Raw genomic sequence first — 25,250 nt, forward strand, 5'->3', positions numbered from 1 at the left:
ATAAGAAATTACTAACTGGAAGTGGAAGTATGTACATACAGCATGTTTCACAAGGGGCATAGTGTCTATGAAAAGAAATAACTTGGGCACATTGAGTGACAAAAAGATTTTGGGGAGAGGTCTCTTTATTGGGACTCCATAAAAAATAGATACAGAACTGTAAAATTTAGTTCCAAGTGCCTATGATAGGTGGCTCTGGATGCAGTCATATGAAACAATGGAAGAGTGATGTCTATTGCTGTTATTCACCGTAATCTAAGGATATCCATTGATGAATTCGTTTGCATCAGTTCAATGTTCTACAAAGTGCACGTATTGAAAAACATTTGGTGTGAACATGAAGCATTTTGTAGGACAGATGCACCACTCTTTATTCACTCATTTCACATCCACATGACTTGCTCACAATATAAATGAATATCGTAAATAAATATAGCTTCATTCTTGAACTGTTTGCAGTGATAACAGCATCCAATGCCATAATTAGTAACATTTGGAACTAATCCTTTTATAGCCAAGTATATATGCTGTTCCAACATTTCGTTGGGAAGGGACCAACAACTTAGATTTGATAATTCTGTCTATAAATATGTCATGGCCGGGTGTATTTTATATTGGTGACTAGTTTTGAATGCAGCCATTCATTTTCAAATCACACGTACAGAACATTGCACTATTAGGAAAACATGTAATGAAATAACATTATCATGATATAACTTAGCAGTTCTTAATAGCACAATTAACATTTTATGATTTTAACATACCTGCTGTAAAGTGCTTACCGATGCAAAACATCACCGACATACTCGGTTAACATAACACAGTCATATAACAGATGCGGTGATAATCACATGACAGCATGATACTTTCAGCAAATGAAATAGTACTAACTGCAGGTACTACAAACAAGTTCACATCAACTCAACAGGTGTCACTAGTTTCATTACATTGTGACTCAAACATACTATTGGCCACGGACAATGTGTGTAGGTAGAGAGCAGAAAAGTAGCGACACCTGTTGATTTGATGGGAACTTGTTTGCAGTACACACAGTCAGTACTGTTTCCCCTATCAAAAGTATCATGCTGTAATATGATTACCACCACGTCTGTTGCCCAAGTATGTCAGTGATGTTTTGCACTGACAAGCATCTAACAGCAGGTATGTTAAAATCAAAAAATGTTAACTGCACTATGAAGAACTGTTTTAGTTATATCATGTTAATGTTGTTTCATTACATGTTTTCCTAATACTGTAATGTTGTGCAGAGCTGGTTTGAAAATGAATGGCTATGTGTAATGCTAGTCACTTGTATAATATGCACAAAACTGTGACAGAAATTTTGAATGGAGAATGACATTTTATATCCACTTTTTATGACATTCCCAAAAGGACTTCACTTTGTGCAACCATCTATCATTTATCATTACCATTTATTTTATTTCATAGTTGGTGATATCTTTGTGAGACATGCTGTAAAGTATCTCCTTGTAGTTTGTGTGAAATTATATTACTTAAGAATTAGAACTGTTTTCTAATTTCTAACATTTGCAGTTGAAACTGAGGTAGCAATCTTTCACAAAATGCAGCTTGACTGCTTTGGACATTATGTATAAATCCTTCCAGGGATCTTGAGGTATGCAGAGTGTAACAGATATAGGTGCAGATATTTCTGCTTGTGACTGAAGACTGTGTACTGAACAACATTACATCAGTGTTTACTATATTTGCAGACTAATAATTAAACCATTAGGAGCAGTACTTGTTTAGCAAGAGCATGCCATTAATTTTGGATAAAATAATTTCGGGTATTTGGCCACATCATTATAAACTACTAAAACAACTAAGTTGCTGACATTTCAACCGATCTACTGCAGTCCTCTTCAGGGTTGAGTCAGTTGAAACATCAGCAATTTGGTTGTTTTAGTAGCATACAATGACTCAACCCAATACTCAAAATTGTTTAATCCAAAATGACATTGCTCGTGGAAGCCTACAGACTTGTGCAAGCCATTAATGCTTATTTTCTCTTGAACAGCACATTAGGTATTGGAAGTGTAGACACATGGACACAAAATGGTATGTCTGTACCTAAAGGCTTAGTCCTCTTAGTGGTCCAGTTAAATGAAGAAAACATCAAGTCATAAAGTTTGTGACATGTTTGTGGAAAGACTGTTCGATGCAGAGAAAAAATAACCAACACACTGGTGTGTGTACATATTAAGGTACCACAGATGAAAGTATCTGCACTTATACCTATTACATCCTGTATATTATTTTTCATAGTACTTCACAGTACATTATAAAAATAATGGTTGTCATATGAAGTTCAAAATGGAAGCTGGAGAGTATTAGTAAATAAGAAAACCTTCAATATGCTGCTAGCAGATATGTAACTATTGTGAAACTTCTCAATAACAACTCAGTGGGGGAAGGGGGGGGGGGGAGGTCTGGAGAGGGGATAAATAACTTTTACAAGGAAATCAGAAAATTGAAAATCAAGGATGGAATAACGACAATATTATGAAAAGGATTGATTGCTATTCACCATTTAGAGGAGATGTTGAGTGGTAGACAGGTATGACAAAAAGACTGCTATACATTTAAGCTTTTGGCCAAAGGCCTGCTTCTAAAGTAGAAAACGCACACATATCCATGCAAGCATAACTGCCACCCATATGACTGCTGTCTCTTGCCACTGAGGCCAGATTGCAAGTAACTGCACTTGGTGGGAGAAGTAATCCATTGGTGGTGGGGGCAAGGAGGAGGCTGGGGTGGGGAGGTGGGAGGGATAGCATGATAGGAAATAGGGGTAGGGAAGGGTGTGGTGTTGTTTGTTGGAGCATGCAGGGACATTTTGGGGATGGGGTGGGGCAGCTAGGTGCACCAAATACTCCAGTCCAGTCCAGGCATCACCTATCCCCTCCAAGGTAGGACTAACTGTAAAAACAGTCTTGTGATCTACAAACTAAGCTGCTTTCTACATAGGAATGACAATCAACAAGCTGTCTGTCCACATGAGCAGCCACTGACAAACTGTGGCCAAGCTAGACACCCAGTTGCTGAACACGCTGCCCAACACAAAGTTCATCCCTACTCTCACTCAAGCACTGCACAGCTTTCTCCTCCACCAACACACCAGCTAGTTTCTTTTTGCCCTCTCCAACACTTCTCTCCTTTTTTCTTCCTTCCCGCTACCGACCCTCCAGTACCCCTTAAATCTCCTGCACCTAGCAGCTCTGCTGGGTCCCCACCACATCCCTACATGCTTCCACAAACAGCACTACATGCTCTCCCATCCGTATCTCCTATCCTGCTATTCCTCCCCCATCCATGCCCCCCCTCGCCCTTAACCCCCCCTCCCCTCACACATGGATTGTCTCTCCCATCAGGCACAGTTACTCTATGTTTGGCCTCAGTGGCCAGAGACAGTGGCCACAATTGTGTGAGTTGTGCTTGCATGAATGTGCATGTGTTTGCTACTTCACAAGAAGGCCTTTAGGCTGAAACATGAAATGTATAGCAGTCTTCTTTTTGTGCCTTACACTAGGGTATGACGTAAATGCATGGGTGATCAAATAAAATTTTCTTTTGCAGGAGCTGGTCAATGAAGCATATGCTGTACTTGCAGCTTCGAAGAAATCTCCTTGAGCAGCAATTAGTTTGTGACCTGAAGACTCACATCTCTATGGCAGGACTTGCACTGCAGGCAGAATTTGGAGATTACACACAGCAGGTACAGTATGATTTTTAAAGATATATTTATTGCTACTATAGTGCATATACACAGTGCTGTCCACAATTTCCTGTGCTAAGACAATAACTAATTCAAAATCAAAGGCCTAAGTATTCTGAATCTGTATTTCCTCAAAATTGCATTCATTTGATGCAATCCATTGCTTAACACAAGTTTACGATCCCACCATGTGCTTACATGGATCATCCTTATGATTTGTGTTGAATTGGATGATGTAGTGATGGAGACTTGCGTTTCAGCAAGTAACATTATTATTATTATTATTATTATTATTATTATTATTTCTTTCTTGTATGAGACGTTATGTCTGGTTAAAAATGGAAGTTGACGCGGACCTTGATCAAGCGTGACTTCCTTTTAACTGTATGGTATATGTTACATTGCATTTAGGAACTTTTGGGTAATTGAACAAGTGTCAATAATTACAGATTTCTGTAGTTGTGTATATAAGTTTGGATGTAGCTGTATTGCATTGATGTACTGGTGGATATTATTATTATTATTACCTTTATTACCAATTCTACGTCATTCACCAGCCACAGCTGGACAGACAGTGTCAAGATACAACATTATCAAAATACATGCATACAGCTCTACTATGATAGTAATTTCATACTGCAAGACGTATTTAAGTTATAAATTAGATTTCAATAATATCACAACTATAGAATAGATAAAAGTACATAATGAAATTAAGTATAACGTTTGCTGTTGGAGTCACGTAACTGAGCTGCAGCTCAAGTAAGCACTATGCTATTACTGGAGAAGAATTCTTCAATACTGTAGAAGGGTTGCTCTTTTAGCTTACACAGAATAGTAGCTTTAAACTGCTCCCATGCTAAAGATGGAATGTGATCAGGTAGAGCATTAATCAGTTTTAGGGCCACCATTGGGAAGCTGTTTTGTGTTTTTGCTAATCAACACCTTGGCGTGTTGATACAGTCTTTGTCGCGAGTGCTGTATTTCTGGACTTCATTTCTCTTTCTGTAAATATCATGGTTTCTCTTTATGTGGAAGAGGCAGTTCAATATATACTGACTGTAAACAGTCAGAACTCCTAACCTGGTGAAAACTGGTTTACAGTGGTCTGTTTTTTTTTGCTTGAAGTAATGATCCTCACTGCTTTCTTTTGCAGTAAAAGCACATTCTTGCAGCCTGCAGAATGGCCCCACAACAACAGCCCAAAAATGATGTGGCTGTGGAACATTGCATAGTACACAGTTAGAAGGTACTGTTCTGGTACTATACTTTTCAGTTTCCTCAAGAGGTGCAACTGATTAATTGCTCCTGGGTAAGCTGAGGCATCTGTGTAATTGGGGAAAGATCAGAAAATCTGGGCAAACTCATCTGAATCAAGATAACAAGTATTTTAACATTTTGTGTGAATTCTATATGTACTGCTCTACCTGGAGACATAAATTATTTGTGAAGTACGTCAGTTACCCAAGAACATTATCAATATGATCTTCCTCATCAAATTCTAAAAGTCTTCTCTATTGACTTACTAGTGTTAAATCTTTCAATCTTGAAGTGTTTCACCAGCTCATTCAGGATTTTCACTAGTGATAATCTTGTGTAAAATTTCTCATTACTGTCAGTTGTGGATAGTGGTCCTGACAAGACTCAACTTGATGATACATGTGCTCCGAAGTCTGACCATGTTGAGAAAACGTTACACACAGGTTCAGTCTGTTTGGATCTTAATTCAAGATCTGTTAAACTATTGATATGGTTGTGTGTAGCATTTTTTCTGTCATCTCTATCATTGCCTTAGGTACCACTTTTAAATCTTCTTTCATTAATGTTGTTTTGGCATGATCTGTTGGTTAACAACTGCATTTGTGTTTCTTCAATGTTTACTGGTGCTTACAAAACTGCTAGTGACGTGCAAAAATGATTTTTAGTGCAGTGTTGACTCACCACACACCTTGCAAATCGACTGAAATATCATGGCAGAGGTCATTCAACAAAAGAATTCTTTAAATGTGCTTAATTGATTTTTATTTGGTCCTGTTAAATTACATTATGTGCAAAGCTTATACTGTAATATTATGACTGGTTGAAATATAGAACATTGTATGGGTAAAAAAAGAAGAAAAGAAAACAATACTGTAAACCGTATAGATACAAGGTAAACAAAATTACATCTACATCTACATCTACAGGGATACACTGCAAATCACATTTAAGTGCCTGGCAGAGGGTTCAGTGAACCACCTTCACAATTATCTATTATTCCAATATCGTATAGTGCACGGAAAGAATGAACACCTATATCCCCCCAGGGGGTTCACAACTCTTTTGTGGATACGCGCGTGGCGAGCTTGGGGCCCCAAGCTATTGCAGCCTTCCTTCTTTCCAGGGCTGCATTTCCTTCCCCTTCCCCTCCTTTCCTCTCCTTGCTCCTTCCCCCTCGCCCTCTCCTCTCCCTCTCTTGGTGTCCTTGCTTATGTTGGCCCCCGCTATCTTCCTGGTTATGTTGGTTTTGCAATTTAGCTTTATTGTGTAATCACCTCCTCCTTTTGGCATTCCCTGGTCCCCCTCTGGGGTTTGACCTCCATTACTAAATTTCTCTTCCGTAGTGTGAGCCATTTGGGGAAGAGCACCTCACCTAGTGTCTCCGACGTGTGCGCTCCTAGTTCGTTCCACCTTTTCTTTCATGTCGTTGTCTGCCATTGATCTTTCTCTTTCTTCTCCCTCTCTCCTCTTTTCATTACACTGGTCACCACATGACGACCTTTGTGATAGTGACCATTTCCCATTGATTCTCTCTCCCCCTTCCCACTCCCCGATGGACAGGTTACCTCGTTGGTCTTTCCACTGTGCCGATTGGCCGCTATACACTGCACAGGTCGTGTTTTCTCCCTCTTTGTCGGGTTGTATTGATGACATCCTACGTGACGTGTCTGATGCGATTGTTCATGCTGCTAGCCTTGCTGTACCGCACTCATCTGGACCATTTCGTTGCCGGCAAGTCCTGTGCTGGAGTACGGCCATTGCCATTGCCATCCGTGATCACCGTCGCGCGTTGCAACACCTTAAGAGGCACCCATCCGTTGCCAGCCTTATTACCTTTAAACGCCTTCGTGCTAAAGCCTGTTATTTAATGAAACAGAGCAAATGGATATGTTGGGAATGATTTGTTTCTTCCCTCAGTTCTACTGTCCCTATGTCACGGGTATGGGCTACACTTCGCTCTCTCCAAGGTTGCCATCGGCAGTCCACCCTCCCAGGCCTTCACCTCCCAGATGGCCTTTGTACGGACCCGTTGATTCTTGCGGAACATCTTGCGATGCATTTTGCAATGGCATCAGCATCAGCCTCCTATCCAGCTGCTTTCCTTCACCGGAAACTTCGTGCTGAAGCTTCCACCTTATGTTTTATCCCTTGTCAGTCAAAATCTTACAACGAACCTTTACTGAATGGGAATTTCTTTCTGCACTTTCTTCTTCTCATGATACGGCCCCTGGCCCAGACTCCATTCATAACCAACTCCTTCAACATCACAGTGCTCCACACAGCAACATCTTCTCCAGGTGTCGCAAGGCATATGACACGGCTTGGCGCCATCACATCTTACTTACACTTCATCAGTGGGGTCTTCGGGGCCCACTCCCGATTTTTATCCGCCAGTTCCTGTTCCATTAGTCATTCATGGACCCTCTCACATGGGTTTCAATTCTCTCCTTTAAAATCGCGAGAGGTCCACTTCTGTCGCCGTACTATGATCCACCTTGATCCACAGCTCTATCTTGATGCACGATTGCCTGTGGCCCCACAGTTTCGTTTCCTGGGTCTTCTTTTTGACAACAAGCTCACTTGGCTGCCCCATATCAGACTTCTGAAGGTAGGATGTTTCCATAAACACAATGTCCTTCACTTCCTTGCCCACTCCTCTTGGGGTGCAGACCGTTCCCTCCTTCTCCGTCTTTATCGTGCTTTAGTTCTGTCTCGCTCGGACTACGGTTGTCAAGTTTATGGTTCGGCTGCTCCTTCCACACTGCACGTGCTGGATCCAGTCCACCATCGTGGTATCCGTTTGGCCACCGGTGCCTTCCCTACTAGCCCTGTTGATAGTCTCCTGGTTGAAGCTGGGATCCCCCCCCCCCTCCCCCCCTTTCTGTTTGGTGGTCCCAGCTTCTGGTGTCTTATGCACTCGCTGTCCATTCCTCTCCCACTCATCCTTCCTATACTATCCTGTTCCAAGGTCATGGATGTCGCCCACCTGATTCCCGCCCTCGGGCGGGTTTACCGGTTGGGCTCCGCCTTGCGTCTCTTTGCCATGATTTGCAGCTTCTTTCTTTGTCCTGTCTCCTTCGCTCCCTCCCCTCCACCCCTCCTTGGCTAGTTCCTTGGCCTCGACTTCGGATGGATCTCCGTCGAGGTCTGAAAGATTCCATCCCCCCGATGGTATTCCGTTCCTTTTTCCACCAAATTTTACGGGAGTTTCGGGATGCTGTTGTTTTTTACACTGATGGCTCTAAATCTGCTGATCATGTGGGATATGCCTTCACGTCCTCTGTTGGAATGGAAAATCATCTGCTGCCACCTACATGTGGGGTGTTTACTGCGGAATTGATGGCAATTTCCCGGGCCCTTACCTTTATTAAACATCTCGCTGATATTCACCGTGCTGCTTGTTTCGTTGACTTCCTTTGGGTCCCTGGCCATGTGGGCATCCCGGGTAATGAGCTCGCTGATCATTTGGCTGGGGGAGCAGTCACTTACCCCCGCTTTCTGTAATCCCTCCTGCAGCGGATTTACGGCTTCACATCAAATCCCACTTTGCACAATCATGGCCCAACTCGTGGGAGGCTACTTCCCTGTCTAATAAACTTCGTTCGATTAAGATGACACCAGGCCCATGGTGTTCTTCCTTTCGCCTCTCCCTCGAAAGGACTCGATCACACTGTGTCGTCTCCGCATTGGCCATACCAGGCTGACCCATGGTTTTCTTTTGCGTGATGAGCCACCCCCACTTTGTGGTTATGGAGCCTTCCAGTCAGTAGCCCACATTTTGGATGAATGCCCCCTTCTTTTGGCTCTGCGTGCTAAGTGCAGACTCCCCCACACTTTACCTTTGATGATGGCTTACGATTCCCGAATGGTCGACCTGGTTCTCGGTTTCCTCCAGGAAAGGGGCTTTTATTCTCAGTTCTAAGGTTTTTAATCTCTCTCTGGAGTTGGGGCAGGGCGGTGAGTGTTGGGGTGTCTCCCACTGTAAGCCATGTTTGGAGATTCCCGACTCTCCTCCCTGGGCGAGATCCTCTTTTCTTCCCCTTTTTCTATGTTTTTATCATTTTTTAGGGCTGATTAGTCTCCTTTTCCCATACACACTTCTCCATTTTAGCGGTTGCACCTTTTAAGTTGCAGGGGTCTTGCCTGTGCTGCTTCCGAGGTGGGATGTTTCCTGCCTCTAGAATAGCGTTGGGTTTGCTCTCTTGCTGACTTACCTCACTTTGTTTTTACCATTGACAACATGACTGGCCTTTCACATTTTTTAGCCTTTTCCCTTTTATTGTTCTGACTTTTCTGAGATGTCACACTATCCGAATGGAACACATTTGAAACAAGGGACTGATGACCTTGCTGTTTGGTCTCTTCAACCCCAACCAACAACAACAACAACAACAACACCTATATCTTTCTGTGCGAGCTCTGATTTCCCTTATTTTATCATGGTGATCATTCCTCCCTATGTAGGTCAGTGTCAACAAACTATTTTCGGAGGAGAAAGTTGGTGATTGGAATTTCGTGAGAAGATTCTGTCACAACGAAAAATGCCTTTCTTTTAATGATTTCCAGCCCAAATCCTGTATAATTTCTGTGACACTCTCTCCCATCTTTCGAGATAATACAAAACATGCTGCCTTTCTTTGAACTTTTTCGATGTACTCCATCAGTCCTATCTGGTAAGGTTCCCACACTGCGCAGCAGTATTCTAAAAGAGGACGAACAAGCGTAGTGTAGGCAGTTTCCTCAGTAGGTCTGTTACATTTTCTAAGTGTCCTGCCAATAACACACAGTCTTTGGTTAGCCTTCCCCACAACATTTTCTATGTGCTCTTTCCAATTTAAGTTGTTCATAATTGTAATACCTAGGTATTTAGTTTAATTTACAGCTTTCAGATTTGACTGATGTATCGTGTAACTGAAGTTTAACAAGTTCCTTTTAGCACTCATGTGGATGACCTCACACTTTTCTTTATTTAGGGTCAACTGCCACTTTTCGCACCATTCAGATATTTTTCCTAAATCATGTTGCAGTTTGTTTTGATCTTCTGATGACTTTATTAGTCGATAAATGACAGCGTCATCTGCAAACAACCGAAGACAGCTGCTCGGATTGTCTCCCAAATCATTTATATAGATAAGAAACAGCAAAGGGCCTATAACACTACCTTGGGGAATGCCAGAAATCACTTCTGTTTTACTGGATGACTTTCTCTTAATTACTACGAACTGTGAGCTTTCTGACGGGAAATCACAAATCCAATCACATAACTGAGACGATATTCCATAAGAATGCAATTTCACTACGAGCCGCTTGTGTGGTACAGTGTCAGAAGCCTTCCGCAAATCCAGAAATACGGAATCGATCTGAAATCCCTTGTCAATAGCACTCAACACTTCATGTGAATACAGCGCTAGTTGTGTTTCACAGAAATGATGTTTCCTAAACCCTTGTTGACTGTGTGTCAACAGATAGTTTTCTTTGAGGTAATTCATTATGTTCAAACACAATATATGTTCCAAAATCCTGCAGCATATTGATGTTAATGATATGGGCCTGTAATTTAGTGGATTAATCATACTACCTTTCTTTAATATTGGTGTGACCGGTGCAACTTTCTAGTCTTTGGGTATGGATCTTTCGTCGAGCGGACGGTTGTATATGATTGTTAAGTATGGAGCTAATGCATCAGCATACTCCGAAAGGAACCTAATTGGTATACAGTCTGGACCAGAAGATTTGCTTCTATTAAGTGATTTAAGTTGCTTCACTACTCCGAGGATATTTACTTCTACATTTCTCATGTTGGCAGCTGTTTTCGATTCGAATTCTGGAATATTTACTTCGTTTTCATTTCAAGAAAAACATAATACAAAGAATATACATACAAGATGCACAATGTTACATAAAATAGCATACGGATTACATCATTTATAATACAAAACATTTTGTGCTAAATAAAAAATAAAGTCGAAGTTGCAAATATTTTTTTTCATTTGATAACTAGTTTCAAGCCGAGACCCATTTTCAAACCAACATAACAAAATGTGTAATGTACATTTACAGTGCATTTACGTGTACGGTACATGCATTACACATTTTTTGACATCTTTGGAAAAGCCATTTTTGGGGTCTCGGCTCGAAACTAGTCAGCAAATGAAAAATAAAATATTTGCAACTTGTACTGTGCGACATTTGCCTCCTTTATTTCTTCGTTGGTAGTCCTCGGTGTCGACACACTGCATGCTATACTGGCTGAAAAATGGGGGGTGAAAGTTCAACACTGACTACTGTAAATGATGTAGGCGAGAGTTACACAGTTGCATTTCACAGTTCTTTGCTTTCAGTGAAAACCCACAATATTACACAGTTATACAGCCAGTTCACTATTGGTAAACTTTTGATAAGCCTCATTAATAGTTTGCAGGCAAACGTCAGCATACTGCTGCAAAAGTTTACCGTTGAACATCTGTGTGCTATAAAAACCTAACCGCACAGTTCGTGCAGAATAATACGGTACGTGTGACACTACTGAACAGACACTGTCATTGTTGTAACACATGGGCTATTTGTGTTACTCTAATTCCACTGCATTATTGTTGCTCTAAGTGACACAGATTTCCTGTCTGTAAATCGGCCTTGGACTGACTGTCTTGAGACAAAAATTGATACTTTATACATTGTTTGATGTTTAAGTGTCAGAAATTACTATTAAAACGTAACTCATTAAATTAACTGAATACATAAAAAAATAGGTTCTTTTTAACAGTTTCTTCCACCACAAGGGTTGGGCCAAATTATTTGTTTAAATCATGAAATTAACAGATATGGTTATGCAAACAATGCTTTTGACAAACCTGGTAATTATTTTGGATTTAATTAAGGGCTGGCTTTGGTAACATGTTTTCGAGTACAGCCAAATAAATACTTTAAGAATGCTAGTAGTTCTTCTTCCAAATGTTTATAATTAGTACACAATTTATATTTGTTTGTAAGTTAACAGTAGAATTTAAGCCATGAAACAATTATTGATTTCACCCCATAACAAAAGATACTAACTAGGCATAGTCAAAATAAATTAGGAAATTGAAAACATACATGAAACTAAGCAAAAAAATTAGATCTGGTGCTATTCCTTAAGACTGAGGGCCAACCTTTCTCTTTTATGAAAATGCAGATTATACTCATGTATGTTAATGATAATTAGTCAAAAATTAAAAATAATGAATTTAAGGAGGCAGATGGCAAAACAAGAAAGGAAGTAAAAAGATCCCAGATTTCTTCATCACAACTGGTTTTTCGTTCTATTGATTTACAGAAGTGTCTGACCCAAGCTACTCTAGTATGCTGGAAGTTCATAAAAATTTTGTAGTAAACTTATAGCTCTAGAAATTCATTTATTCTGATCACAGATACCTATCTCAAAAGCTTGTAGCTTCTTATTTGCTGTCTGAAACAGCATTAAATTTGTTTTTGAGAAGGTTAATGACAGACTGTTTCCTGTGAACCATTTGTATACTTGTTGTGTTACTGTTTCAGTTTTAATCTGTGTTGAGGATTTCATGCCCTTGATCAAGATGCAGGTATCATCAGGAGACATTACTATATTTGCATTGTTATTTACTGATGCTGGTACGTCACTGAGGTACACTAAGAAGATCAGTGGCCCAATGAATGCATCTCGGGGAACACTGTTCTTAATTCTGATTTTCTTGATTTACTTGCACCTGTTAGGGCAACTGTTACATTCTTTGATGCCTCAGTGTGGGAGTTTTCATACTAATATGTTTTAAACAGTAAAAAGTGTTAGCAAGACCACAGAAAACCATCTCAGGATACCATCTACAGTTCATTTAATCTACAATTTCTTTTGTGAGACTGAATAATGCTCTCTCTCTGAGGTGAGCCCTTTGCGAAAGTCAAACTGGGAGGGTGTCAGTGAGTCGTTTTGTGTTATGTTTTCATATGGCCTGCTGTGCACTGCCCTCTCAAATATTTTTGTAGAACAGGCAGCCTGAGATAGGCTAATTGGAAGATATGACATGTCTCTTGCCATCTTTGTGTATTGTCATCACTGTAGCATGGCTTGCATAGATTGGTTACATAAATAGCACAGTATGTTGCTAATTAAGTCAGCACATAATTTTAGATATTCTGTTAAGCCGGCCGAAGTGGCCGTGCGGTTAAAGGCGCTGCAGTCTGGAACCGCAAGACCGCTACGGTTGCAGGTTCGAATCCTGCCTCGGGCATGGATGTTTGTGATGTCCTTAGGTTAGTTAGGTTTAACTAGTTCTAAGTTCTAGGGGACTAATGACCTCAGCAGTTGAGTCCCATAGTGCTCAGAGCCATTTATTATTTTTATTCTGTTAAACCAGAAGAGCTGGTGCTTTTAGGGATCTTTTGATTTTTATAATTTTGTTGGGTGTTGTGAATTTGAAGTGCAGTGTCATCATTGGTGTATGTTGTATAAAATTAAGTAGTTTAAAACCCTTCTGAGGGAGGCTGAGGTTTTATGTTTGTATGTTTTTGGCAACAGAGAAGAAAAATTTATTGAATTCAGAAGCTGCTCTTTTCATATTGTTGTGACCTGTCCCAATTTCTATGAATTGTGATACCCAATTGTGCTACCCCTGATTGTTCTAATATTTTGTCTCTGAAACTTCCTGGCAGATTAAAACTGTGTGCCCGACCGAGACTCGAACTCGGGTCCTTTGCCTTTCGCGGGCAAGTGCTCTACCATCTGAGCTACCGAAGCACGACTTACGCCCGGTACTCACAGCTTTACTTCTGCCAGTACTTTGTCTCCTACCTTCCAAACTTTACAGAAGCTCTCCTGCGAACCTTGCAGAACTAGCACTCCTGAAAGAAAGGATATTGCGGAGACATGGCTTAGCCACAGCCTGGGGGATGTTTCCAGAATGAGATTTTCACTCTGCAGCAGAGTGTGCGCTGATATGAAACTTCCTGGCAGATTAAAACTGTGTGCCCGACCGAGACTCGAACTCGGGACCTTTGCCTTTCGCGGGCAAGTGCTCTACCATCTGAGCTACCGAAGCACGACTCACGCCCGGTACTCACAGCTGAAAGTGTGCTAGTTCTGCAAGGTTCGCAGGAGAGCTTCTGTAAAGTTTGGAAGGTAGGAGACGAAGTACTGGCAGAAGTAAAGTTTGGAAGGTAGGAGACGAGGTACTGGCAGAGGTAAAGCTGTGAGTACCGGGCATGAGTCGTGCTTCGGTAGCTCAGATGGTAGAGCACTTGCCAGCGAAAGGCAAAGGTCCCGAGTTCGAGTCTCGGTCGGGCACACAGTTTTAGTCTGCCAGGAAGTTTCATATCAGTGCACACTCCGCTGCAGAGTGAAAATCTCATTCTGGATTTTGTCTCTGTTTCAGATTTTATGATTTCCTCGTGGTTTTTGATTTATTGTCTAACCTGTTAATTTACTGTATGTTACGCACGTTTTTGGCCTTTCTGATTACACAGATTAAGATTTTACAGTATCTCATGTAGTGTATTTTCAATGCTTTGTGTGTACTATTTGTCTGTTATAGGTAGATATCCCTTTTTCTGGTACATGATATTCTAATCCCAAATGTTATCCAGTCTTTCTATCTACCTACATTTGATTTAGTTTTGATTTGTATTTGGTGGAAACTGTTGTAGACCATTTCTAAACATATTCGTGGATTCATTGTTTATTATTCTAATATGCGTAACATGAGTGTGTACATGAACTGTTTTCTTGTTGCCAAGTTTTAAGATCACCATTTGATCATTTTTACTTATATTATTATGTGGGGTCCAGAGAAACACTGTCAACAGCAGTATTGCTACAGTCATTTACCTCTGTTGAGAATGAAATCATTGAGTGTAAGATAAGACAAGACAAGACATCAGTATTTCTAACTTTCTATGATTGCTATTGGTTGATAGAAAGTCAGTGTTAAAATCCCCGCATAAAATGCTATTTCTGTTGCTCTTGTTAAGTTTTATAATCTGAACAGTCATCAAATTGATGAGATTAAAAAACAAAATAAGTTTGAGAACTGGGACAATGCTGTGCAATCTTGAAGCCAGTGACTTGAGTGTGCACATTTTGAAAGTGACTGCTTATCTCCTTTTGCTCTCTAATCTAGCCATAGACTTTTGCATTTGTGGTTCTTGATACTCATTTACAATTCATTCTCTGAACCATAAGTTTGTTGCAGTTGATTATTTTGTTGCCTTGTGGGCCTGTTTTTTCCCTATTTCTTCCCCCTATTTATTTCTATCAAACAATGGAAAATCCAGGATGGAATGTAACAGTATTATGAGAAGGAAAGTTGCTACTCACCATATAGCAGAGATGCTGAGTCGCAGATAGGTGCAACAAAAAGACTCTCACAATTATAGCTTTTGGCTGTTAAGGCCTTCGTCAACAACAGACAGACATATGTGCGTGCCCACACACACACACACACACACACACACACACACACACACACACACACACACGCGCGCGCGCAAATGCAAACGCAACTCACTCACATGACTACAGTCTGAAACCACACTGCCAGTGTGGTTTCAGTTGCCTGAGACTGCAGTCATGTGTGCGAGTTGCATTTGCGTGAGAGAGAGAGAGTGTCTGTCTATTGTTGATGAAGGCCTTAATGGTCGCGAAAGCCGTAATTGTGAGAGCATTTTGTTGTGCCTATCTGCGACCCTATTTATGTCTGTTACCTGATGTACATTTTATGTGGTATTAGATCAACACACAACATTAGCTTAAATATATCTGATATTTTTGCAGTGAGTGTGTCTTGTTGTGGTTCAGTTGTTTAAGATTTGTGAATAATGCAGATTAGAAATTTAGAGAGAAAGATGGGTAAAAGGTTATTCGAAGCAGGGACAAGAGGTGGACAATACCAATAAGTATCTTGTTTGGGGAAGAGAGACACTTCCTGGTTCAGAAGATAGATTGTACTCAAAAATTAAAACTCTTTTAATGGAAGTCTGATTTATAGTAAAAAAATTAAGACTTTGAGTACTATGCTCAAAAATAAAAAGTTAAAAAAAAGAGAAAATACAATGTGGAACATTACCGTACTATGTAGAAATGAATAAAATGTGAATATGAAGGAAGTGAGTTCTTAGATATTAGGTGCACCAAAAATATTAATGCATTGAAATCATTTTAAGCCAGATGCATTGATTACTTACTAACAATGGCAACAGACAGATGCATTAGACATAATCTGGTGGACATTTTGCACAGTCATTACAGACATTAAAAAATACTATAATTAAGGAAAATTCAGGATGGAATAACGACAATATTACGAAAAGGTTACTTGCTACCCACCACATAGCAGAGATGTTGGGCCGCAGATAGGTCCAACAAAAAGACTGTCAAACATAGCCTTAGGCCAAACAGGCCTTCATCAGAATCAGACAACAAACACACACACACACACACACACACACACACACACACACAAAAATATGATGTCTAACTCTAATGGTGGCCTATTTGGTCAGAAGTCTTTTTGTTGTGCCTATCTGTGACTCAGCATTTCCGCTATATAGTGTGCAGCAACTATCATTTTTATGATATTGTCATTACACAATCATTAAGAAGATTAGATCATTTGGCTGCAGAAAATTCATTATTCTTGCTATCATCATGTTTCAACCAGAGTATTCGAACTTCAGTTACTTCTTGAGTTATCTTTATATGTCAGTCAATGGCTTAAGGTATTTTTCTTTATAGATTTGAATCTGCTACAGCAACATCCAAAAAATGGAAATAAGCAACTCACTTCCAATTAAAATACTTCTATAGCTCCTAGTCTTTAAAAATCAATTATAGACTCAGAAAGTGGACTTCAGTATGAAACTTCCTTATTTTTTCTGGGAAAAACTTGATAATTGACTTTATTTGCCATTTTGAAAGGATTCTTTGTAATGAAATTCATATGTAGCCCACAGTTGGCATAATTTGTGACATTGCCAAGCCTGTTGATTTATGTAATATCACTCTTGCATGGATGAAGCATTACTTTCGTGTCAGAAATAAGAGGATCCCAAGAACAACCAACACCAAATAAACAAAACTAAATACAGAATTAGGTAATATGAAATCACACCAGATTCAGTACTAGACCTGTTATTAGTTTAATCTACATAAATGACTTTCCAATAAGTTTCAATGATTGTTCACAGTTTGTAATGTTGTACTAAAATGGAAGTCAGTACAGTAACTGAATTAAGGTAGAAGTTGTAGGTTTGTGTGCAGTTCCAATAATCATTTCATAATTCAGATTTTGTGTTTTGCTTTGTATTCAACATAGATTTACAAGTACTTGCAGCTAATCAGATGAAGTTCCTTAGAACAGGAAACATTTCATTGAAGTATTAATTCTTAATCTACTCAGCTGGAGGTGTAGTTGATAATCTGTTTAATACATTGTATTCTTTTGTTGCTGAAAGTATAGAAGTGGCTCTCCTGAGATTGTCTTACATTCTTAGAACTTAATAAATGACTTTCCAAGAACCATTACTCTTTCTCAACTTTTGTGATTTATTTGTATGAGGGGCATTCAATAAGTTATGCAACACATTTTTTTCTCAAAATAAGCTAGCTTTATTCAGGGTTCCAATACGCCATATTATTCCCCACTCTTTTTCAACATAATCTCCTTTCAATGTGATGGACTTTTGCCACCTTACTGGGAGGGCCTGTATGCCTGTATTGTATCACCATGATGGTTGACATTGGAGCCAATGTCTCTCTGCATGAATAACCAATCATTCACATACTGCTTTACGCAGAACACATTCTCCATTAGGCCAAGCAGATGTAAGTCGGAAGGTGTGATATATGGGCTGTAGGGTGGATGAGGAAGAACAGTCCGATGAAATTTTGTGAGCACCACTCAGATGCTCAGACTTGTCATGAAACATTTTTGTGGTGAAGAACACGGTACAGTTACCTGAGGGTAGTGCAACACACTTCAGGGTTGATTGGTGCACCACACAGGAGGACAGCCAACAGAAAAACCCCCTCAGAGTCCCAGAAGACCTTCACCATGACTTTACCAGCTGAGTGTGTGGCTTTGAACTTTGTCTTTGGAGGAGAGGTGGCACTGCAGACTCTATTTGTTGCTGTTTTGTTTCCAGTTCGAAGTGATGAACCCATGTTTCATTGCCTGTGATAATGTTCAACAAGAAATTGTCATGATCAGCCTTGTAAACATGGAAGCAGTGCTGCATAAGTGGTCCTTCATTGTTCTTTTGTTAGGCTACAAGAACCCAGCAGGAACACACCTTTGAGTACCCCTAATGGTGGACAAGTGTGTCAGAACTACCAACAGAGACGTCCATTTCAACAGTGAGGTGTTTGATTGTGATCCATTGATCACCTTGAATGAGTGTTCACATGTTCCAACATTGCAGGAGTAACAGCTGTGTGTGGCCAGTTGGCATGTGGGAGATCGGACAGGTTTGCGCGACCTTGTTGCAGTGATGATAGACACATTATCCAAAAACTCACTATGCTTTTGTTCATTGCCAGGTCTCCATAGACATTCTGCCAGCACTTACGAATATGTGTGATGCTCTGGATTTCCACCAAAAGAAACTCAATGACAGCTCTGTGCTTAGAACACATCTCCGTTACAGATGCCATTCTGAAGGCTGCGTATAATGTTGCCAACACGAAATTACAGGGGCTGTTGTGGGAGTATTCCATGATGCCCCACAGCTAATTCCACATTTTTGCAACTGAAGTTGGCTGAGAAAAAAAAAGTGTTGCATTATTTATTGAACACCCCTCGTAACTTCATAATTTTTCATTAACAAACATTGAAAATGGACTCGCCAAAAACTGAAATAGATCTGGCCTGAGCTGAACAAAACTGAACCATAATATCCTGTGCAGATGCAGCCACAGGTGCTTAAATAATCTTGCAAGTTAAAGTATTATTGGAATGTATGTTATGTGTTAATTACAATAGAAAAGGGTTAACACAAATAATTTCATATGTGACATGAAGGTAAAGAACTTGTGTAAATATGTTTCCAAGTACAGTTTTGTCAATTTCAAAATTTTCTGTGCTAAATTTTGTAAAATAAGATTTAAAAAAAAAATTACTATACAAATCCGGAAATTGGTTCCAAGGGGGTTAATTATTTTAATGACTTTCATTGACAGAGGCTTAAATGTTAAAATGATGTTATTTTCTGCATCTGTTTGCATCTGATATATTTTTATAATTCTCATTGTTAGGGAACTCTTATCACATCTGACTTTTAATAGCTATAACCCTTTTGTTTCCAGGAACATGGCACAGGAGACTATTTCCTTGTTGAACATTACCTTCCAGAAGCCTTATTTGAGGATGAAGAGGAAGGAGCATGCATACGCACTCAGCTTCAAGAAGCACATAAACGAAGGCATGGTCTGGATCCAGGCCGGGCAGAAGAGCTTTTCATAGGACTGTCTCAGTCAATGCCTCACTATGGATCTCATTTTTTTCATGCTGTGGCAGTAAGTTATTTGAAGAAACTTAATTTTTGTAAATATGATATTTCAATTATTTGTTTTTGGGTTTTTAGTACAACAGTAAGAGGACATTACCTAATTAGACATTCTTACCTGGATTGGGATGTGAAGTCTGCATAACTCTAATATCCCAATTTTTCCAGTATATAGACAGTTAATATTGGTCTGTGTAAAAAATCCTTCGTTTGAAATATTAGATAACAACAGCAGATGAATAATATAGAAAAAAGAGCTGTGGCTTTTTTCAAGACAGTTGTGTTTCTCCTAACATACATTTATAAAGTAATCTAGGAGTAATGATAATAATTATAAGTTTGACTAGATTAGTTCTGGTCATATTTTTTGTTAGTATACTTTGCACAAGTAGCCTCCAATGGCTGCTTCTGCCTGTTCACGTATAACTTGATTCATACCACTTCCCTGAAGGCTTTTCTTCTGCATGGTATTGATGGAACAGTATGTATAAATGAATGAATGAATGAATGAATGAATTACCTCCTACCATGTTATAATGTAGTTTAAAACTACAGAAAATGTATTAACTTAAAAAAAATTGCATTATATGGTAGTTCCCATTAACCATAACTCTTCACTGTATCTATATGCTAAAGTAAGAACAAACACAGTTTGCAGAATGTAGTACTTTATAGAGCAGAATGTAATATACAGTGAACTATAGTTGTGTGTAGCATTGGACAACAATAATATAGGTTACAGAATAGCACTCATTTGCTATCGCTTAAACAGTACTTCAGGGGGGGCATCAGAGATGATGGCCACACAGGACCTAGCAATGGCAGTGGCTGCAGTGTCAGGTGCAGTGGGGGCTACACTGGTGATGACAGTCAAGGAATGGGGGCGGAGGCAGGTACCCCAGACAGCAATCTGCCAGGCAGTTGGCCCTGCTGTGATGCAAATGGTACTGTCTGTGACAGGAACAGGCATTGGTGGCGGTGGGGGTGATGGTGGGTCCTCCAGAACAGCCCCCATTGTGTGTGGCCTCAGCTGTCAAAGTGATGGAATGTCCACCTGTCAGGAGTGCGGACGATGCATGGGTGCTGGCCTCGATGATGCTCAATGACAACAGGATCCCAGTTCATTCGCCGGCTGAAATCACGAGCCTAGACAGGCACACCCAGCTGGAACGGTTGCGGAGTCAGCGACACTGGCAAATGCGGTGCCAGATGCAGCAGTTGTTCAAAAAACAGTCTAAAGCAGCTTCAGGGGCCCTGCCAGATACTTCTGCATCTGAGTTTTAAACGTTTGAACCATTAGATTGAGGATGAAATGGGGGAGCTGTGAAATGACGAACACCACTAGCCTGACAAAAAGATGCAAATTCTCAAGAAATGACCTGGGGGCTGTAGTCGGTAACCACGATATATGGAAGTTGCTCAATTACAAAAATCTTAGACAGGGCTGAAATAGTGCCTGCCATGCACGTGGACAGACAATGTGCATTGTAGGGAGAGTAGGAATAGATGTCCACTACAATGAGCAACACTGATTTAGGAAGGGCCAAGCAAAATTGACATGTAGAAACTCCCATGGGTGCTGTGGTGTTGGCTAGTGGAAAGAAGACGCCCACAGGGCTGCCTGTTGCAGTACACAGTGCGTGCAGGCAGCGATAAGACATTTAAAGTCACCATGTATGCCCAGCCAGTACACATGTGGATGGGCCAAAGCTTTGGTGAGAGAGATTTCCGAATGACCGACATGCAGAAGCCTCAGTACATTACAGTGTAAGGAAATGGGAATCACAACCCAGGGAGCAGTGCCCTTGATAGCCAACAAAAGCACCCCATCAAACACAAACAGGTAGTTTTGGGGCCAGCCATGCTGCACAAAAGAGAGGACCCAACTAAGTACAGGATCTGTGGCGATGACCGATACTATCATGGAGCTAGTGATGGGAAAAATCATTGACCACATTCTGGTTCTCAGTATCTAAATAGAAACAAAGCAACTCATCCTGATTGAACACTGGGTCTGACCTTATCAAAAGGCAAGATATGGCATCGGTGTGTGTGTGCTATCGGTAGGTAATGGATCTGATAATGATAATGGGAGAGGAAGAGAGCCCACTGCTGCAAATGATGTGCTGCCTTGTCCAGCATGAAAGCCGAATGGTTAAAGGTGGTCCTTGATTAAATGGAATGTTGAATCATACAAGATGATGTGATATTCCTTACGGACAGTAACAGTTGATAAAGCCTCGTTTTCAATCTGAGAGTACCACTGCTGAGCAGGAGTTAAAGTCCTAGAACCATAAGCAGTGGGTCGTTCAGGCCCGTCCAGGTATTTGTGTGCCTAGACCATGCTGAGAGGCATTGGTAGCCAACATGCTGGATGAAAAGCGGCCAGACACAGGGCAGATTGAAGCTTAGATTTAAGCAAAGCAAACACTTGGTCACAACCTGGGGACCAGAGAAAAGGTGCATTTTTATGCAAAAGCGCAGGTAGTGGCTGAGCAACAGTGGATGCATCTAGTAACAAGTTATGGTAGTATTGGCAAAGCCACAATTGCATCAAAATGGTGATGCAATGGCTTGACCACTCTGTGAGAAACCTGAAAACCTAAGTACTCAATTGATGGCTGAAAAAATTGAAATTTGGCAAGATTGCACTTGAGTCACACAGACTCAAAACAGAAAACAATGATCAGAGATTTCTAAGGTGATCTTCAATGGAAGAACCCCAAACAATGGTATCATCAACATAATTGATGGAGCCAAGCACAGAGGCTGTCAGTTGTTCTAAAACACATTGAAAATTGCGGGTGCACTAATGACGCCAATAGGCAAGCATTGGTATTGGTATAGGCTGAAGAAGGCGCCTAATGGCCTCATCCAGGGGGAGCTGGAGATACAGTTCTGACAAATCAATCTCAGAAAAGAAGTGGCCGCCTGATAATTTTGTGAGGAACTCATCAGGATGGGGCAAAGTGTATGTATCTATCAAAGACTGTGTATTAATTGTGACACTGAAGCCACTGCAGAGGTGAAGCTTACCTTTCAACTTTTTAACAACGACCAGTAGTGTAGCACATTCACTGGAAGAAATAGGCCGAATGGCATCGAGCGACCTCAAATGGTCTAATTCAGCCTTGAGAGTCATGCAGTGCATCAGGCACTTGCTGCTCCCAAAGAAAACAAAGGTGGTGGTCTCTTTCATGGTAATATGGACCTGAAAACCGGTAGTATAATTGAGCCTGGGGGAAAATAAAGATGAAAACTCAGAGCAGAGGGACTCCAGTTGCTGATACGGAACTTGATGTGATAATAAATTTACCTCACTGCCAATGCAGAAACTGAAAGCAGTAAACACATCCAACCCAGAGAGGTCAGTAGTGTGGGAATGATCCACAAGGAGGAAGGTGAGAGGGCGAACAAGATTTGTAACAGACAGGAATGGAGAACAGATCTAGGATGAGAATCTGCTGTTTATGGTGGCTAATCAACTTCCACGAAACCTGTGTGAAGGGAAGGGAGCCCAAGTCCACATAGGCTTTGTGGTTTACACAGCTCAACTCTTGCGTCCATTTGGATTTTTACCTATATATTAAACACACACAGGTCAATAAACAATTTGTTCATGGAGACAGTGATTGAAAGGATACAGTTTATGTCCATCGGTACTACTGTGTGTGCCATGTATGAAGAGGAATGACACACTGATGCTGTGTGGACTTTCTTTCAACACTTGTTGCAAACAGCCCAATGCTTAGGGCACATAGCATGCTTGTGTTAGATGAATCAGTATCTTCTGTGGCCCATCACACTTCAAAGGGCTGTGCTATATTGTGTCGGATTTTCATATTCAAGTGCTTTTCATAGAGTTCCTTATCATGGGCCTGATGAATAATAACATCACACACCATGTGATCAGCATAGGATTCGTGATTGGTGTTAGTGACAAATTTACAATGATGGCTCAACCCATGTGGTTCTGCACCCCTGAAAAGGCACAAGTTGGCACAACAACTGATAAATGCTTGGCAAAAGCCAGCAAAGAAGAAAAAAGCCCTTCAGCAGTTTGCATCATCCACATGAAAAACCTGGAGATGTTGATGTAACCACGTCTCATAGGAATCTCAATCTTTAGCTGATTCATCATATGCCAGAAAGGGCGACGGCTGCATTGACAGGAGAATAACGTGCTGCAAACACACAGCTGCCACTTGATTGAGAGCAGTGATGAGAGAGCCTGATGTTGTTTTGCAGAAGCTTGCTGCTGGGCGATAATATGTTGCAGTATTTCTTCCATTGAGATATTTGCCGGGTGACTTAGCACTGACACTAACAAGCATAGAAAAAGTAACCCTCACTTGTTGCCAAGTTTGCTATGGCAAGAACGAACATGATTTATGGAACATAGTACTTTATAGAGCAACATGTAAGATACAAGGCTTGACTGAAAAGTAATGCCTCCACTTTCGTAACTGTTCAACAGGTGGCAGCATTGGTATTTGGCAGGTACTGGCTTGTTGCGTAGCCTCTTCTCTACAGCTCCAGTTGGTGGGAAGCCTTAGCATTGAAAGGTTGTGTTGTTACAGTGTAAAGTATGGAACCCTGTGCAGGTGGTCAGTCAGTGTGATTTAAGCAACATGCAGTCATTGAATTCTTGACAGCAGAAGGTGCCACCCCAAAGGTGATTCATCGGAGAATGAAAGCAGCTTATGGTGACTGTGTTGATGTGAGTACTGTGCGTTGCTGGGCAAGTAAGTTTAAAGATGTTGAGGTGAGAACATCTGACCTGCATGACAAACAAAGAGTTGGACGTCCTGTGACAGCAGCCACCAAGTTTCACAGGCTAAATGTTGACAGATTGATTCGGGATGTTTGTCATATCACTCAGAGAGAAATTGCAAGCACAATCAATGGCTAACAAGGGTCTGAAAGGAAAAGGGAAATGTTTTCCTGCAGCATGGCAATACCAAACCACACACTTCACGTACAGCAGAACTCCATATAGTCCAGATTTGGCACCATCTGACTTCCATCTGTTCCCAATAATGAAAGACGGTCTGTGGGGACATTATTATTCTGATGAAGACGTTGAGAGAACTGTGAGACTGTGGTTGTGGAAACAGAGTATTGATTTCTTCCGTGACGGCTTCAGAAAACTTGTTCATCTTTGGCAGAAATGTATTCAATTGGCTGGTGATTATGTGGTCAAGTGAATATTGGTAATTAAAGAACACATTCTAAGGACTATTTCCACTTTTGATTTATTAAAATATTCCTATCCAAACCCAATTAACAAATATGGAAGCATTACTTTTCATTCAACCCTCTTACAATGAAGTGCAGGTTGTGCATAGCACTGAACACATCGACTGGACAACACTAATGTAAGTTACAGAAGAGGTGGAGCACTGGTCTGCAATCGCTTAATACTGTTTCTTTGGTGGGTCACCAGAGTGTACCAGGTGACTCACCCAGGTGGCCTCTATAAGCAAGCCTGTGAACTTTATGGACATGCTATCTTTGAAATCCCACGTCATGGGTGAAGGTACATCATCTTATTAAGATAATTTCCCATACACTGAAATGAAGGTAAACTTTTGTCTTTTCTCTATCTATCACAATATCATGAATACAAAGAGCTTACATTACATTTCGAGAAACAACTAACATTTTGAAACAACAACTAATAATATAACACATTACAAACATTAAAACTGTATTGTTCATGTTGTCCATCATTACAACAATCAAC

The 25,250-nt window shown here is 40.6% G+C and overlaps 1 protein-coding gene across 1 annotated transcript in view; it reads left to right on the forward strand.

Moving 5' to 3' along the window:
• LOC124610072 (tyrosine-protein phosphatase non-receptor type 13-like) overlaps positions 1 to 25,250 on the forward strand; it is a 258,426-nt gene that overhangs the window by 138,107 nt on the left and 95,069 nt on the right. Inside the window, exons 7-8 of the mRNA XM_047140127.1 lie at positions 3,598 to 3,736; positions 19,305 to 19,514. Of these exons, the coding sequence (XP_046996083.1) occupies positions 3,598 to 3,736; positions 19,305 to 19,514 (349 nt within the window). The remainder of the gene's footprint in view (positions 1 to 3,597; positions 3,737 to 19,304; positions 19,515 to 25,250) is intronic.

The sequence above is a fragment of the Schistocerca americana genome, chromosome 1 (genome assembly GCF_021461395.2).
Source record: "Schistocerca americana isolate TAMUIC-IGC-003095 chromosome 1, iqSchAmer2.1, whole genome shotgun sequence".
NCBI lineage: Eukaryota > Metazoa > Arthropoda > Insecta > Orthoptera > Acrididae > Schistocerca > Schistocerca americana.